General features: G+C 47.2%; 2 protein-coding genes across 4 annotated transcripts in view; one reads left to right on the forward strand and one right to left on the reverse strand.

The window, feature by feature from the left end:
* Positions 1-4969, forward strand: part of ERI3 (ERI1 exoribonuclease family member 3) — a 261189-nt gene extending 256220 nt beyond the window's left edge. For all 3 annotated transcript variants that reach the window (XM_066624931.1, XM_066624932.1, XM_066624930.1), the window contains exon 8: positions 3532-4969. In XM_066624931.1, the coding sequence (XP_066481028.1) occupies positions 3532-3614 (83 nt within the window). In that variant the 3' untranslated portion in view covers positions 3615-4969. The remainder of the gene's footprint in view (positions 1-3531) is intronic.
* An 827-nt stretch (positions 4970-5796) lies between these two features.
* DMAP1 (DNA methyltransferase 1 associated protein 1) overlaps positions 5797-16169 on the reverse strand; it is a 45816-nt gene continuing 35443 nt past the window's right edge. The window contains exons 10-12 of the mRNA XM_066624165.1: positions 13128-13200; positions 11952-12235; positions 5797-7280 (exon numbers count right to left, since the gene is read on the reverse strand). Coding sequence (XP_066480262.1) covers positions 7221-7280; positions 11952-12235; positions 13128-13200 — 417 coding nt within the window. The 3' untranslated portion in view covers positions 5797-7220. The remainder of the gene's footprint in view (positions 7281-11951; positions 12236-13127; positions 13201-16169) is intronic.

The following is a 16169-nucleotide window of genomic DNA, read 5'->3' on the forward strand; positions in this document are numbered from 1 at the left end:
CAGCATCAAACAGGTTAATTGGGGTGTCCGTTGGGGTTGGTGGGGTGTATTGTGGTACTGGGTGACCCTCTTCCCAATTGCATAAGCGCTGTGAGGCCAGGACTGTTTGGGCAGCAGCTTCCTGCTCCGTTCGGCCCCTGGCGTTCATTCCTCAGTCGGTGTGCCTGTCTCCTAGACAGTGAAATATGGCCACAATTAGCCCGGATACAGTTCAATTATGATAAACAGCGCTTGCACCCTTTAAGCCGTGATTAAAAGGCCTCCCCCCTTTGATAGAGAGACCTAATTTCACATTATTATCGCTGCCGCTTGATTATAAAGCACTCCCTGGATTTACAGTTAAGAGATGAATGTGGAGGCGCTGCTTTATCATTTACACATCAGTAATGATGCAGCTGTCCCTCTGCCACAACATCCATTTACTCGTAGGGGTGTGTGTGTGTGTGTGTGTTCTGCTTCCCTCCCCCCTCAGAGTGGCAGCACCACCCCATGTCATCCAGGCCCTGCCTGCCACATGCAAGTGGGCAAAGTCACCCTTACGGTAACAGCGTGATGAATGGGCGCACACTAATGAAATGGAGACATCAAGGCGTGGGGCGAGGAAGAAAGAGTGCTGATGGGAGGCAGCGGAGCTGTCCCGAGTCGGAGGGGAGCGGGAAGAAGGATCGCCTCGCCACCGTGTGCTGTCAAGGGAGAAATTACACATTTACTCTTGCTTTTTCTTAAGGAGACGGCCACCATAGATCAAAACATGGATTTACAAGCCAATTTTCAACATGAAATATAGACACCAGGAATCAATTTAAGCCCTGCTTCTATTTTAGCAAACTCTGCCTGCATTTAGTCCCAGGTAAATAACGCAAGGCAGCCCAGCCCAACTTCTAGGCTCAGAAGGGAATGGAGCTCACTCTGCCTATCTCTGTCCATCCCTCTGGCTTAACAGCTAGAGACTCATCCTTCCAGATGAGGAAAGGAGCAAGAGGTAGACCAAAGCCAGTGAGGCTTGCAATAAAAGTCTAATAGAAACTGTGCAGGGAAGGAGCGTTTGTGGCAAATATCCTCATCAAGGTTGGGCTTCTTGCGAGTAACATATAACATGGAACTTAGAACTTGGGAAACCTAAATCATGTTTCCAGCCTTCAGTGTTGGTTTTGGCAGAAAGGGAAGAATGGGGGGGGGGGGTTGTTTCTGCTGATATCTTGGGAGAAGGAGGGGATTAGAGAAGAGAAATGAGTGAGGTTACCAGAAGTAGTGAGAACTTGTTAATTCAAAGTGTAGGGCTTAGAAGGAAGTCATTTTGCCCTTGGCCTGGCCCTCCATTACACCAAACTCCTTGACTGTGAGAAAAAGAAACATTCTGTTCTGTGAATATGCAGATTTTTCAGTTTGTATAAAGTAGATAAAGCATTTTTGGGGAATGTACTTCGATTTGCACAAATTGTTTTGAGCTCAGAACTTAGAGTATTTTGGCAGCCCAGACACACAGCCCTGGTCCTGCCTGAGGCTTTCCCGTAGGGTCATCCTGGTAAGCCTCCCAGCTGCTGCTACTTATGCCCCTGCTCCCTCTCTCACTTCTGTCCCTGTTCACTCAGTTCCTCCCACCCTGTTTACAGATGGAAGGGGGCAGCAGGGGAGTGAGTAAACACACTGGCCGCAGCCCATTTTTCCCACAGCTGGCTTTTTAAAGGGGGTGTCTCAGCCGAGGGAGAGAGAGGAGGCAGGGGCGCAATCATGCTTTGCATGGCATGGCTCCATTGTTACTTGGGAGGGGGACCCTAATTGAGTGAGTGACTGCAGAGTGACTACTTCTGAGTAGAGCTGCAAGGATAGGGCTGTCCTGGTAAGCTTCCCAGCTGCTGCTCATGACCCTCCTCCCTTTTGCCACTTTTGTCCCCACTCTCTTGCTGTCCCTTCCACCCCAGATGGGCAGCAGGGGAGTGTTCAAAGAGAGCTCTCTCGAATCTAATTCCGAAACCTTTATTGGCATACGAGAGCTCTCTCACACACACTCCCCAGCAGCAGCCCTGTTTCTTCCACTTTTTAAAGGGGGGGATGACTCAACTCAAGTCCATTAGAGTCACTAAAGGTTGACTCAGAGACTCGGAAAGTGCCCGTTAGGACTCTTTTTCAAGTCAAGTGGGGGGGGGGTGTGACTTGGCGACTCAAGTCAAGCCATGCTGGGTTTTCCCATCCTTGACTATGCCTGCTCTATTTTGTATCCTCACTGGCAACTTAACTAACCCACATTAACACTACCTGGTCATATAACTGGGACATGCTGTTTCTCTGGCAAGAAACAGTCACTGCATGCTAATAAAAACATCATCTAATGCAGGGGTGTCCAAACTTTTTGGCAGCAGGGCCAGATCATTTCTCCGACACTGTGTCGGGGGCTGGGGGAAAATGAATTAATTTGTTTCAAATTTGAATACATTTACATAAATGAATATATTAGGGATGGAACTTATATGAATGAATGAAGGTCTTGCAATAGCTCAAGGCCTATAAAAGGCCTTCCACAAAGCAAGGCCAGTTGTTCCTTTGCAGCTGCTGCTGCATCACAGATGTGAAACAGCAAAAAGTGGAGGGAGCTCTAGTCCCACAGCTCACACAAGAGATCAAACAGTTGGCAATCATGCTGAGAGCAGTTGCATTGGGCCAGCGTGGGCTCCAGCAAGTCTCTGGAGGGCCAGATGCTCATTAGAGACTGGGGGCTCCCCTTGGGCTGGATTGGGAGTCCTTGAGGGCCACAAGTTGCCTCAGGGCCTGGGTTTGGGCGCCCGACAGGAGCTTTACCTTGCACACCAGACCCTCACCTTTTCTTGGAAAGAGCAAGCGTTGCAGTGTGCTGTTGAATGGGCACATGTTGGCTCTGCTCCATGCAAGGCAGTTCTGTGCATCTAACGGGTGGAGGTAAGCTCTTGCACAAAGGCACTGGTTAAAGCCCTGAACCAGCTAATGGCCATGAAGTTGGGGAGCTGGTGTGGGAACTTAGCCAGGCCTTTGCTACTGCTGCTGTTGGGTTGAGTGCTGAAGTAGATCTATGAGGCCTGGCTCTAATTGCCATTCATTTCTTGGGCCTGGCTTCCTGAGGTACTCTGCCAGTTCCATAAGGGGTGATGCCTGTGTAGGGCATTCAGCATGGGATCCTAGAACTACTCACACTATTACCTCTCTCTTTATAGAGGAAAGAGGCCTGCAATATGACTTGGCATTTTGGAAATGGAAGCTTATGAACTTGTTCAGAGTTGAACAACGTTAAGCGCTCACTCTCATTGTTAGACTTAAATAGTGTGTGGTCAGGACAAGACCTACATTCCAACTAGTTGAATTGCAAGCTTACATCCAAAAGCAGACACGTATTATAATTTGTGTGCAGGTCCATTTATGTCTGGCCCATTGTGCTGCATGTAATCGTGAAGGTTGGCAGGTGTATGTGTGAGAAATTGGAAGGTCTGTTTTTTCAAGTATTTTCTTACCTGTGAGACTCAACGTGACTGTATGGTCTCCCCTTCTTTCTTTGGGTGGCAGATGACTGCAAGAACATCGCCAACATCATGAAGACATTGGCCCACAGAGGGTTCATCTTCAAGCAGACCTCCAAGCCCTTTTGATCTCCGGGGCCGGCCGGACAGGGCTGCATGCGGCCGGCTCCTGCTACATGGGCGTGATGGGCTGGAGCGTTCGAATGACAGAAAGAGGACAGAGGGACGAGCAACCCCACGACTCCCGTCAGTTTTGCTGTTCTGCCAGTAGAGGCTGTATATATGGAACTGGAATCTCTGTGTAGGCCTGACGTGACTCCCTCTCTGGGGCCGGCTGCCTGCCTGCCCAGCCTGGCCCAGCCTGCAGCCCCCCTAGGGCGCTTGCTCCACATGGTTAGAGACGTAGATTGTTTTCCCTTTTGTTGGCTTCTGATTTCCATTGGCGTCTTTCTCTCTCTCTCTTTCTCTCTCTGCTCACATTTGCGCCTGTAGCAAGACCGTGGCGCCATGTTTGGGGCACGTGCCCTTATTATTTTGAGTCCAATATCTCAACAGCTGCAGTCAAGCCCCCCTTCCTGTGTGAATCTGTTACTGTGTCTCTTGCGTGTCAGCTAACTATTGACTGAGCAGCATCCAAACAGCCCCCTCCTCCTTCGGCAGGCTCTCCCTCCAGCCCTCTTTTCCCACCCCTGCCCCCTCTGTTTTCAGTGAACACTAACCCTCCAATTCCTCCTGTATGTGATTAAGGAAGCTCGACTCTTTCTGTTCAAGGTGAAGTGCCTGTATTCCCTGCCCACCAGGGGCCACTTATTGCCCTGGGGCTCCGTTCAGCAGGGGCTATCATAGGCTAGAGCATCCTGGTTGATGCTCATCACCACCTGCAACATTTCTTGCATCCTGGGTCCCTGTGCCCACTCCGATGTATATCCTGTGCTTCTGCATGGTCCCTTTGTAGCGTGCAGTCCACTGCAGGCAGTGGACTTGCCCGTCACTGCTTGTCCAGCAGGAGTGTGTGCTCCCAGCCTCAGTTGCTGGCAGAGGCCTGCAAATTGACTGACATCTTCAGCCCTCTCCTCTGTTAAAATTAATAGCCTCCCACAGTGGCACTTGGCGGCAACTGGTTTGTTGCTTGTGAAATGTGGCCTGTTCTTCCCATCGGCCCAGACCAGTGTGGGAGGAAGTAAAAAATGACTTTTTGGCCTCCAGCTCAGTCATGTCCTAAAACCACTTGCCCTTCTCTTAGCCTTTGCTGAATGGATCCCCATGTGGAAAGGCCCCCAACTGCCACCTACCTGGGAGCCGCACCAAGAGGGCTCTGCCCATGCAGCAGTCAGGCTGTGAGCTGATACAGGCACTGGGCCTTCCCAGTAAATAATGCATGGTGTGTGGATATTCCAGCTGAACCCAACCTGACCTCCTCATTGGCTCGTTACTCCCATCCTTGCTGTAAATGTGCCACATGAATAAAGTTTGGGGGAAAGGAACTTGACTCCTTGTTTGCTGCAGGTGTGGGGGAGAGTTGATCATGCCACAAATATCCAACTAGGTGGGATGGTTCCTATTTTCCAAAATCACTTCAAGCACTCGCAAGCATGGGGAAGCCCTGCACTTTCATGCAAGTTTCTCAAACTTCTGTGTTACGTGGACCTTTTGCCCACTTCTTTTCATGATGTTAACCGTCAGTACATGCTTATGAGAAATTTACCTAGGTATTTCCTGCTGTAACATACAAACCATGAGTAAGGCGATACACATTGATGGCTGCTTTCATAGTTGATGCCTGAGAAAAGGGTGTCCTTGTCCTTGCATTCATACTGCTACCCGCATTCTCTTGCCTTGTGTTCTCCAGCACACCACTTTGAGCAGGACCAGAAGCTCTTGGGGGGGGGGGGGCGCGGATGGCTAGCGAAGATGAAAGCAAGCTCACTGCAGTGTTTATGTGCTTTCTGTTTAAACAATTGGCAGTCCTCTGGTTGTAAATGAGGGTCCTGAGGTTGCCAAATACATTACACAACTCACTGCAAAGTATGAATGATTAACACAAAGTAAGGGTATGTAGTGTATCCTGGGTGCAAGCACACACACAGCCTTACATGTATCTCCCATGATTAGGACTGCAGGTTTACACAGGGCAAAGCAAATGCGTACCTACTGCTTCCACTGAAGGTTATATGCAGAGTGGGTCACTCTTTCCCCTCCATCAGCTATAAAAATATACCATGTATAGCAGACAAGCCTACAGCAACATGTTAAAAAAATCATGATCCATTTTAAAGAAGTCAAATAAACTTGAACACTGCAGGCCAATGAATAATTACCAAATGTTTGTTTAGTGTTACATGACCTAAGATGGCTTATGCACCAATATGAACCATCTCATTATGCTTTAGAGAACAATGACAAGCTGGAACCTGAATGTTTCACAAGCTCCTCGGAGAACATACTGAGCAATTGTTTCACTCTAAACAAAGGTGAATTCAAAATCCAATACTGCTGTCTGCCCATGCCTGTTGACTGTAATGGTACCAAGTTTTAGGCCTGTTCCCCCCTCTCTTCTGGTGTATTTTTGGGAGCAATGCAGAAGGCAGCACCTGTAGGCCCTCTGTCTACTGTGCCTTTTCCCCCACAACATTGAGTAGGTATGGGTGGCGTGGGCACATGCAACAGAAAAGCAGCATGGATGCCCAAACCAGGGAGCAGCCAGTGTTAATCACCACCCTTTGTCAGGCCAGTCCATTTTCAGGGGGGTGTTGCCCTCCAAGACACTAGAGACTGTAAACAGAGTCTCTCCCACCTCAGGTTAGGGACTTGGGATCAAAGGTCACTGGGATTTTAATGGCTCCCTCTGTGTAATCACCTGATCAGTTTTATCGATTCAGTGTCGATGGAGTCTTCTAATTAGTTTTCTATGAAAACGAAGAACTTGGCCTTTGACCTTTCTTTCTGCCAGCAAGAATGTAAATCAAAGAGTGTTGTCATGCACTATTGATTACCAGTTGCACTTGAAAGGCGAAGTGGAGGGTACAGTGTGAGTTGGGCCTGACAGCTGCAGGCCAGGAGTGTCAAAGCCCTCTTCCAACACGTAGCTGATGGAACATGCATATCTGTAAAGGGGGGGGGAGGAAGGAGCCTGATAAGTTGGGGCCAGTAAAATGCAGTGGTTAACAACTCAGCAAATTGAGGAGAGACCAGTCTGTTTGAAGGGCTACTGCAGGGGTTCGTACTAAGTATCCAAGTTGCAATCTGCTGCGGCAAGGTTACTCACTAACTAGGACCAATTTGTCCTGTTTTTGTGAGGGGAAGGGTAATCACTGGCTTCAGTGACTGCTAGGTAGCAGTGTCTGATGAAATCTCCAACCAGAGGGGCTGAGTAGGACTTCCAATGACCAGCCTGTGAGGTAGTAATTCTTTGCATTCTGTGCTGTCTTCCTGCCCACCCACACCCCACATTAACTTGATTCAGATTCTGGAGCAAGCAGTAATGGATTCTGTATTTACAAGGAAATTGACAAAAATGTTAGACATAAGACAACACAACCACCATAGCAATAACTCCTGTAAGTCCGTGATGTGAGCTACTCCAACCCTTTTATCCAAGGCACCCATATCCTTTTCTGGAGCAGAAGAAGGCAATACCACTGCTTGCAACGAGGTCACTGCCACAGCATGGGGCAAATTCAGTCCACTTGGCCCAGCTGCCCGCACTCTGGTCCTCCAAACTGCATCTTGTGTTGCTCATGGCTTCTTCACTTTCTTGACAGATGAGGAGCTAGAAGCAGACTCTCTGCGTTTTCTCTGTTTCACCAGGAAGCAAAAGTAGTATGTTAATGGCCTCAGATCATCGGGCAAAGAAGTTTCTGATTCCCTGTAACACAAATACTTCTCCCAGAAATCCCTGTGAAGCCAAGGTATAAGGCAAATGATGATAGGCAGCTCAGGAGCAAGACCACTGCACAGCACCCACCTCTCTAATACTTTAAGTGCCAGGCTTGGTATTTAAAATCCTGGATGTGAGGGAGGAACTGAGATGCACAATCTGAAGTCTGTTATTTCCAAAAAGGGGGGGGGGTTGGTCTTGCAAATCATTCTATTAGAACAAAGAGAAGAACCACATTCAGGTAGCCTTATCCATTGGCATGGGACAACTGTCAACACCACACACTTCTCTAGAACCAGTGTTTCTAGAGACACATGTGGAAAGGGAGCACACAACACAGGTATATGTAAGGCTGCACCTGGGATACACTGAACTAAACTAGTGGATCCCAGGATTGGCTGGTATCTGGCCTTACAGGCTTTCACTGAGAGCAGAAGTCACTTCATCCCTACTGACTTAGCAAAGAGCTTCCATAAGTTGGATTTAAGAGCCTACAACAGGGCATTTATAGAGCCAAGAAGCCAAAGCAACCATTAGATTGCTATAAAAATGCAAAGGATTGTGAGGCAAAACAGAGAGAGAAAAGAAAACATGAAGAAGAAGAAAGCAGGCTGAACACCGCAGAAATGAAAAAGGGTCAACCTCAGGAATGAAAGGCATGATCTATCCTAAAATCTCCTAGGTCCATGGTCAGTGGTAGAAAAACTCAAATCCAGATATGCCCTCAAGTGGCTTAGGCTCCCACCCACCATGCTCCTTTGCTTGCTTTAAATATTTCTGACACAAATGACAAAGCCTGTATTAGTAATGAACACCCCACACCTCTTGGAGACAAGCCCATCATCCATGGTTAAGAATGCAACAAGCATGACTGGAACAGCCGCCTGCTGAATGATTCAGAAGAGATACTCTCTACAACTGTGGTTAGTGGGGAACCTGCATCCCTTCATTAACAGACACTCTATGAAAAACAAAGTCTACAATTTGGGAAACAAGAACCAAGAGACACATTTTAAATGGCCAGTCCAACCTGGAAACAAAGGAGTGGGGGCTTAAGAGCTTCCCAGTGAGGCTGCCGAATTAATGGGGATGAGCGCATGTGTTTGATAATCTTTATATGGCAAAAGAGCCATCTTTCAAATATGTCACAAATTCATATTAATCACCTTCCCTGGCTTGGCTCTACCCGTCGCCATGGGCAAAAACGGAAAGTGTCTGGTTAGAAAAAATGTTCTACATTATAATTTACAAGAGCCTGGGAACCTGACTCTCTGTTAATGGAAAGGAATGGTTTTAAAATGAGAATTTTTTATATTTTTTATACAGTACACACACACACACACACACACCCTTATCACGGTACGGATACACATTTATATATACGCACTAGCAAGCTTTCTAACTCCATCTGGAAGGAAGGATGTTTGATGTTAACAATGTAACTTCTCACTTTCAAGCAGGCTCAGAAAACAAGGAGCCGGCAGGAGTTCAGATAAAGGCAGCTTAAAAGTCAAATGATTCCGACTCTGAACCCGAGACTTCTTAGAGGCAAGGTCCTTTCCTTTCCCCATTAATGGGCTGACTTGTGAGCCCAGGAACAAAGTGTGCTGATGTGAGGAATTCTGAGGAGAGTCAACTCATTATGGATGGGCGAGTGGAGTCTGAGTCGCACAAATCAAAGGCTCTAATCTGGAGTAACTGGCTGCACTTCTGCTTGGAACTAATTTGTTCCAAGTTATACTCACCTTTCACCCCCCCCCCCAAAGGCCCAAAGTGGCGTCCCTCCTGGGTCAGCAGAACAGTGCTCTGGGGTGGGGGGAGAAGGCTAACTTCACTGTGGGCCTCCAACAGTGGACACCACAACAATGAAGCACCCAGACTAGGTTAACAAAGACCAGGATGCATGGCAGAGCCAAGCCAACAGAGGTGGCATTTCTGATCAGAAGGAAGTGGGCATTCACTGCTAGACTCCTCCTGAATTTGGTGAGAGGCAATGTGGCTCTAAAATGCAAATGTCATCAATGAACGCTTAAATGCTAAACGTTCTGACTCCTTGCAGAATTACAGATAAGGGTTCAGTTCCCATATCACGCTTTTTGCTACAGAAATTGTCCCATATGGCAATGAGCAGTCTAGTCCTCCGAGTCCACATCATAGTCTAGCAATATGGCTGCCATTATTATTAATTATTATTATTAACAGTATTTATATACCGCTTTTCAACTAAAAGTTCACAAAGCGGTTTACAGAGAAAAATAACTAAATGGCTGCCTGTCCCAAAAGGGCTCACAATCTAAAAAGATGCAAATGAATTCCAGCAGACAGCCACTAGAACAGACAGTGCTGGGGTGAGGTGGGCCAGTTACTCTCCCCCTGCTAAAAAAAAGGAGCACCCACTTGTTCACAAGCGAACGTACTAAGCAGCCTAATGAGTGAGATTGTTGGTCCAGTCAGATTAGTACAGCTTCTGTTCAAAAAAGTGTGATAAAAGACCCTTGCACAGGAGCTGCTGACTTTTAATGAGTGGAGGCTTTATTTGCTACACTTTTCAGATTTATCCACCAAAGAGGTCAAAGTGATATTTTGGCCTAACAAGCATCCTGTAAGGTAGATCTGGGAAATATTTGCCCAAAGCAAGGGAGCACTGGAGCCAAATGGGGATTTAGCAACTCTAGTCACCCCAACTTTGGCTCAGCTTTGAAAATAACAGTTCAGAACATTATCACATAGGACCTGGTTGAATCTGTGTTTGCTGCTCATTCACTTGTGAAGGGAAAATGCTAGGAAAAATGCTCTGGGTATCCTGGTCATGGGGTTGCATGGTTTATATAGCCCAATACCTCCCACAGCAACAAGATTGGTTCCCTGAAGGAATAAACACAGGCACACCAAATCCCACTGGGTTGTCTAATCCTCATCTTACAATCTTTTGCTAGTGACAAATATCCTTCTTCCATTTATCTGTTTCTCTGGAAGAGAATGAAGGCTGGACTTTTGCCTGAAGGGTCCTGGCCACTTACTCTCTCTGCACCTCTTGCATAGGTGCAAACTTCATGGAAAGAGGTAGGCTCTGCAACCACTTCTTATTCTCACATTGTGTCCAACAGGCATGGAAGGTATGCATAGACCCAGAGCCATCCAAACACAGGAGCAGGATGGACATTCTATGAAACATCCCTGTTCCCAAACTGGCAGAGGAATGGCCCCAATGGTGCCTTCTCCCAGGCATCCACACCATAAGCATTCTCCAATTGGCAGAAGTGTGCAGGTGTCCCCTCATTTATATCTCTTCCCTCCATCTTGGCAGTGACTGTGAACCTCCCTGAGCTGACCCCCCTCCTGCTGGGTGGAATTTCTTTCCCCTCCAAAGACAGCATAAAGTGGTCACAGTGTGAATGCGCTTGACCTTTTGTCTTGGACTAATCTAATTGTGTCGTCTTTGTGTAACCAGCCGGTAAAGGTCAGAGCTGTATTTAAGAAGGGGGCCCTTTAGGTACCAAATTTGCCTTGCAGTGAATTAACTTGATTATATTTCTTTCAAATATGTCAGAGCCCAGGTCACGTTATCCCTCTTGGCACTGCCTATACGACATTTCCTTTGTTTCCATCCCAAGCACAGGGTTGGAAGAGAACACTGGGGGTGCATGTGAGCGCAGCATTTGTAGACAGGCACATATCAATGAAAAGTCTCCATGGGGAGCAAGTGGGCCTGATCTGGTCTGCAAAAGCTGATGATGAAGCTTGCCAAAACTCCAGACTTGAGTGAGGTTTCAACCTGCTGGGAGAGGCAGAAACCTGGAGCTCAACAGCACACTCAAGCCCATCCCACAAGAAAGGCTTCTAACTTGCTCCAAAGAATGAAATATGAGTCTAAATTCCATTTCCCCTCTAGAATGGACAAACTTTCTTCAGTATCAAAACACAGATACATTATTGGGTAAATACAGTGTCACACCACTGTGCCAATATACCTGACAGTTGTTCTGTAATGAAGGAGAAGTGGTAATCACAACCACTTTTTTTTCAAGGAAGTTGAATTATTACCTTGACTTCACTGAAACAACATTTCTAAGAACTTGGATTTAAGCAATTTGAACTGAACTAGGGAGAGTGAGCACCAGTCCCACGTTTGCAAGGATGTGGAATGGGTGCTCAGACCTACCCTTGAGACCAGAATGGTGCATAGAACTGTGTCTTTGAATCAACACCCTAGTCTCAATCCAAGCTGGTGACACACCCATCAAACTGGGATTGCACTTCCCAGTATCCTGACATTACCCTGGAAGGTTGTGCCTTGTATTTGTCACTGTGGATGCACAAATGTTCAAATACACCCACAGGCAAGCAACAGACAGGCACATTTCATGAGCATCTGGTCTCAGAGCAAGAGCACATGATGACACTTCTCAGCTACCCAAAGTGCCTTGATCTACAGCAATCTCTTTTTTCAGAAGGCCTAAAGAATCCTGCCACCCCATGTGCCTTCCCCTAAGAAAAGCACCTTATATGGCTTATCGGGAGAAAATGGAGAGGGCGGGAAGGGGCCTCACTCACATGTTACGAGATCTCCAATACCAACAACTACTCACCGAATTGGGTGTGAGGGGGGCCCCCACCACATCAATGATCTGCTCCTTGCCATCCGCCTTGCTGTCTTCGATGCACAGGCCTAACTGTCCGTCGGCATGTGAGCCACCCTCCGTGCTGGGCCCTGTGCTACCTGCTTTGGCCAGGGCCTCATAGCGGTGTCGCAGCATCTGCAGCTCATATTCACAGTTCGCAAAGGCTTGCTTGAGTTCATACAACAGCACTAGGTCACTGCGCAACTCGTTGAACATCTGGACAATCTCCTCTGTTGGCATTGGGTTCAGGTCTGGAGGAGATAAAAGAAGGAAAGGTAAGCAGAGAAGCTCCACCACTTGCTCTCTGTTCCCTTCCAGCAGCAGGACTACCCTGTGGTCTGCATGGTTGCCTAAGATGCTGTGCTTCAGTCCAGTCTGAAGCAGGAGCAGACTCTGAACAGCTGAGCATGTTGGGCTCCCTGACTGTAAATGGGGACCCTGCCTTCACTGGGCTCCTTGCCAATCCCTCAGAGTACCATCAAGTCAGGTCAGCAAGGAGAATGAGATGCCAGATGCTCTTCATGGGAAAGAATTCATTGCACAAGCCCACTGGCCCCAGGTCTCAGATGGAGCTTGCATCCTGGCACTCATTGCTGCCCTCCTGAAACACAGGCAGAGGGGGCTGGATTTTGCCCTCTCTGCCCCCAGCAAGTGCTTTGCATTCTGAAGGAATTCACAACACACCATGCACGCCCTCCACTGAGGCAGGGTAGGGCTCAGCCAAACGAGCAGCAAAAAGGAAGCCAAAGAGCCACACCGAATCTCCCAGACAATGGCCACTAACCCACTTAGCAGTATCTCTGCTAGCACAAAGAGATTTGCCTCCTTAATACTATGCTGTCACCTTGATGGCTTAAAGAACCCAAGCAAGGGAGAGAAAGAGACAAAGACTCTGTTCAAATACTTTTCTACTGGGAGGAATTTGGAAAAAAAAAAATCCTTGTGCATCATCTTCTGGCTTTTACCCTCCCCGCTCCCGCTTCTCTTTTTTTAACAAAACACTAAGATATTATTTTCAAACCCATTCACATAGTGTTATTCAAGGAACTGGCTGTATTACTAGGGGGAAAAAATAGCCCCTCTCGACTACAAAGGCTTTGCTCCATGGGTCTCTCTCTCTCTCTACCTGCCCTCTTTACTCACCTACTCCGAGTTCCATCAGCATCTGCTCCAAGGCTTTAATCTTCTTCTGTCCCACGGAGCTCGGCAGTTTCATCTGGAATACAAAGGTAACAGCCACACAGCTCTGAGCTAGCCCTCACTCACAGCCGCCTAGTTCAAACAGCAAGGGGAAAAAAGCGAGCCAAAGAAAGAAAGAGAGAGAGAGAGAGAGAGAAAAGGGAAATCAAGTGCTGGGAGAGGGAGGGAGAGAGAAGGCCTGAAAGTTTGCAGACTAGGGCCAAGGGCAGGGACTGAAAAGCCTGGTCGCAAGGGCTTTTCAGTTCTCTCGGCACCAAGATGCGGAGATGCGCCGCTTTACAGCTTCTATGTGTAACTGAATTAACAACAAAAAGTTCTGCTCTGCTTCGAACCCTCTCCTGCGGTGCCCTGCCCATCAAAGAGCTCAATTACACAGCAGCTAATGTGCGATGCTGCCCTACTTTAGTTGCTCTTGCCAGCCTGATTAGACTCGTGCACTAACAGACTTCCTTCTCCCTTTACCTGCCGAGCCCAGAGCCGTGGGATTCATTTACAGAGCCAGTTTTCTAACAAAAGATGCGAAGAGGCACAGAGAGCACACACACTTACTCAATTGGCAGAAGTGTGAATACACATTCATACTGGAGAAGAGGGGGGCACAGGAAGTATCAGTCAGGGGCAGGGGAAGGGAAGCCAAGCTGGGCCTGAGATCATGCTTTGCAGGACCTCCTTACTACAGCCCCACAAGAGCAGGGATGGCTCCAAAGAAGCAGATGGGTACAAAGACATCAGGCACAATGTAATATGGGCAATGGGTCCCTGAACATATAGGGGGAGCCAAGTCAAGCTAACATCCTTCAAACACTCCCCTTCGGCTTATAATAAACCAAAATACAAGGACGACTGCCTGCAAGGTCTTTCTCTCCACTTTAGGAGAAATCACATCTCCCGATTTCTGCCTCTTGCCTCATTTCCATTTCAGCACAGGGATCAGCTTTTTGGCTGTGCTCAGATTACTGCAAGCATCACAATGATGACACATGGTTCCAACACAGGCAACCAAGTATTGCTCCCCCCCATCCTTTCACCTTAACATTTTGAAAGCAGGGAGCTGGAAAAGTCTAGCTGCTCTCAACCTCAGTTCAATGAAGCTACTCTGAGCAGATTCACTTGGCCAGTTCACAAAAAGATTATCTCACAGGAGCACCTATACCTATTGACAGGTACTGGTGGAGTACAACACAAAGGCTCTCTTTAGGGTGGCCAACAGATCACAGAGGCTTCGGGTGACTGTGTCCACTGCATGATAGTTGCAAACTTCCTGTGAATAACAAGCATACGCAAAGGCAGTGTGAACTCACACCCATGCACATCTGAAGAGCTGCCGTGGTGAGAGGGAAAACTTGGCTGTCAAGATAACCAGTTAGAAAAACTGGTTCTAGATTACCATAGAAGCTGTGCACTCTTGACTCACAAAGCAGCAGTGGCTTTTGTTAACTCCTATCTGACCCCAAGGAACTGACATAACGATTTGCCATCATGTTCAGCCTTTTGCAGTCAGTTCAGCAGGAGGAAGCCTCCAATACTCGGGTGTCTTTCGACTGTGGAGGATTTGGCTCTGGCAGAAATTGGAGGCTGCAAACAGGAGAGCTCTGGGGAATTTCCAGGCAAAGATTCCCATGAAGCAACAACCTGAACTTTCTGGGATCCTGATCAGCGCTGCAGAAACTTGACGAAGGTGCCGAACAGAGGAGTGCTGAAGGTGCCAGCAAAGGTCACCAGCAAAACACAGAAGATTGGTTCTAGCATATTATTTTTAACTACTAAACTTGGACATAAGTTGGGATTCTGCCATCTCCTCTAAAGAGACTATTATTTCATCTTCCTTCACACACTGTTTTGAGTCTTATGCTGCCCGGGGTACTCTCTCTTTCACAACCACTCTTAGTTCCACTTTCACTCTTCAGGTTTCCGAGCCAAATATGAGTTTAATATAGTTAAAAGTAGACATTAACCTGTTTATTTCATTCTGATGTGACAATCATCTTAAAACAAGTGGGGCCCATAACACAATGCTACAGTATATCCCCAACGCATAAGAGAAGTGTATGTATCCAGTCAGCCTGGCCAGGAGTATATAGCATTGTTTGGGTGCTCCATTTCCTTCAGTCTGACCACCAGGCTACTTAGTAGTAAAGCTACCAGCCCCAAACTTGAGCACTTTCTTGCTGTATAGTGGTGGGAAGAGCTGAGACTGTTTCTGGAGAAGAAGAAAGGAAAAAGGGTTCCTTTTTTCCTTTGCTGCCTCCTGCAATCTCCCCAGAAAGCATGGGGAGGGCATTTCTTTTAATTTCATGGTGTTTATTGTCTCACTACTCATACATCTATTGAGGATACTATAAACAGCTAGGGATTAAGCAGGGTAATCCCACCCACCCACTACATTCCATAGGTCCTGGACAGTCTTGGGTCCTTCCCAGACCATCTGTTTAAATTTTAATTTAATGTAAGTTATGTGTATCTAGGGAGCCCAAAAATCTGTATCTCATTTTTGGGTGGCTCCATTTCATTTCCAAATGATAGGTACCTGACTCTCCATGTCTGATAGGAGAGGCAATGATGGCTTTATCAACATGCTGATGGCCTACATACAGGACTGTAAACAATTATTTCTGCCAGGTGAGAGCTGCATATTACTAAAGCTACCCTTTGTTGTTAGAAGCAATTCTAGGCTGCATCTATCAAAGGTTCTAACAACAGAACAGTGAGCTTCCCCATAAGACCTTCCAATGTTTAAAGAAATCAAGCCCTGCTTCCTGACATGTGTTTCTGTTACCAAGCCCTGTTCTCTTTCACGAGAGACCAGTCAACCATGAGTTACACCAGGCCACTTGAAAAAATCATGGCTGTTAATCCTATCGATAATGTCATCGTTATTAGCCACGATAGCTAACTGGATCCCTTCCAAGGTCAGAAGCAGTATCTCTCCAAATACTTTCTCCATTTACTGAGAAATGAGGACACACAACAAGGGTGGGCCTTTGC

The sequence above is a fragment of the Tiliqua scincoides genome, chromosome 4 (genome assembly GCF_035046505.1).
Source record: "Tiliqua scincoides isolate rTilSci1 chromosome 4, rTilSci1.hap2, whole genome shotgun sequence".
Lineage (NCBI taxonomy): Eukaryota > Metazoa > Chordata > Lepidosauria > Squamata > Scincidae > Tiliqua > Tiliqua scincoides.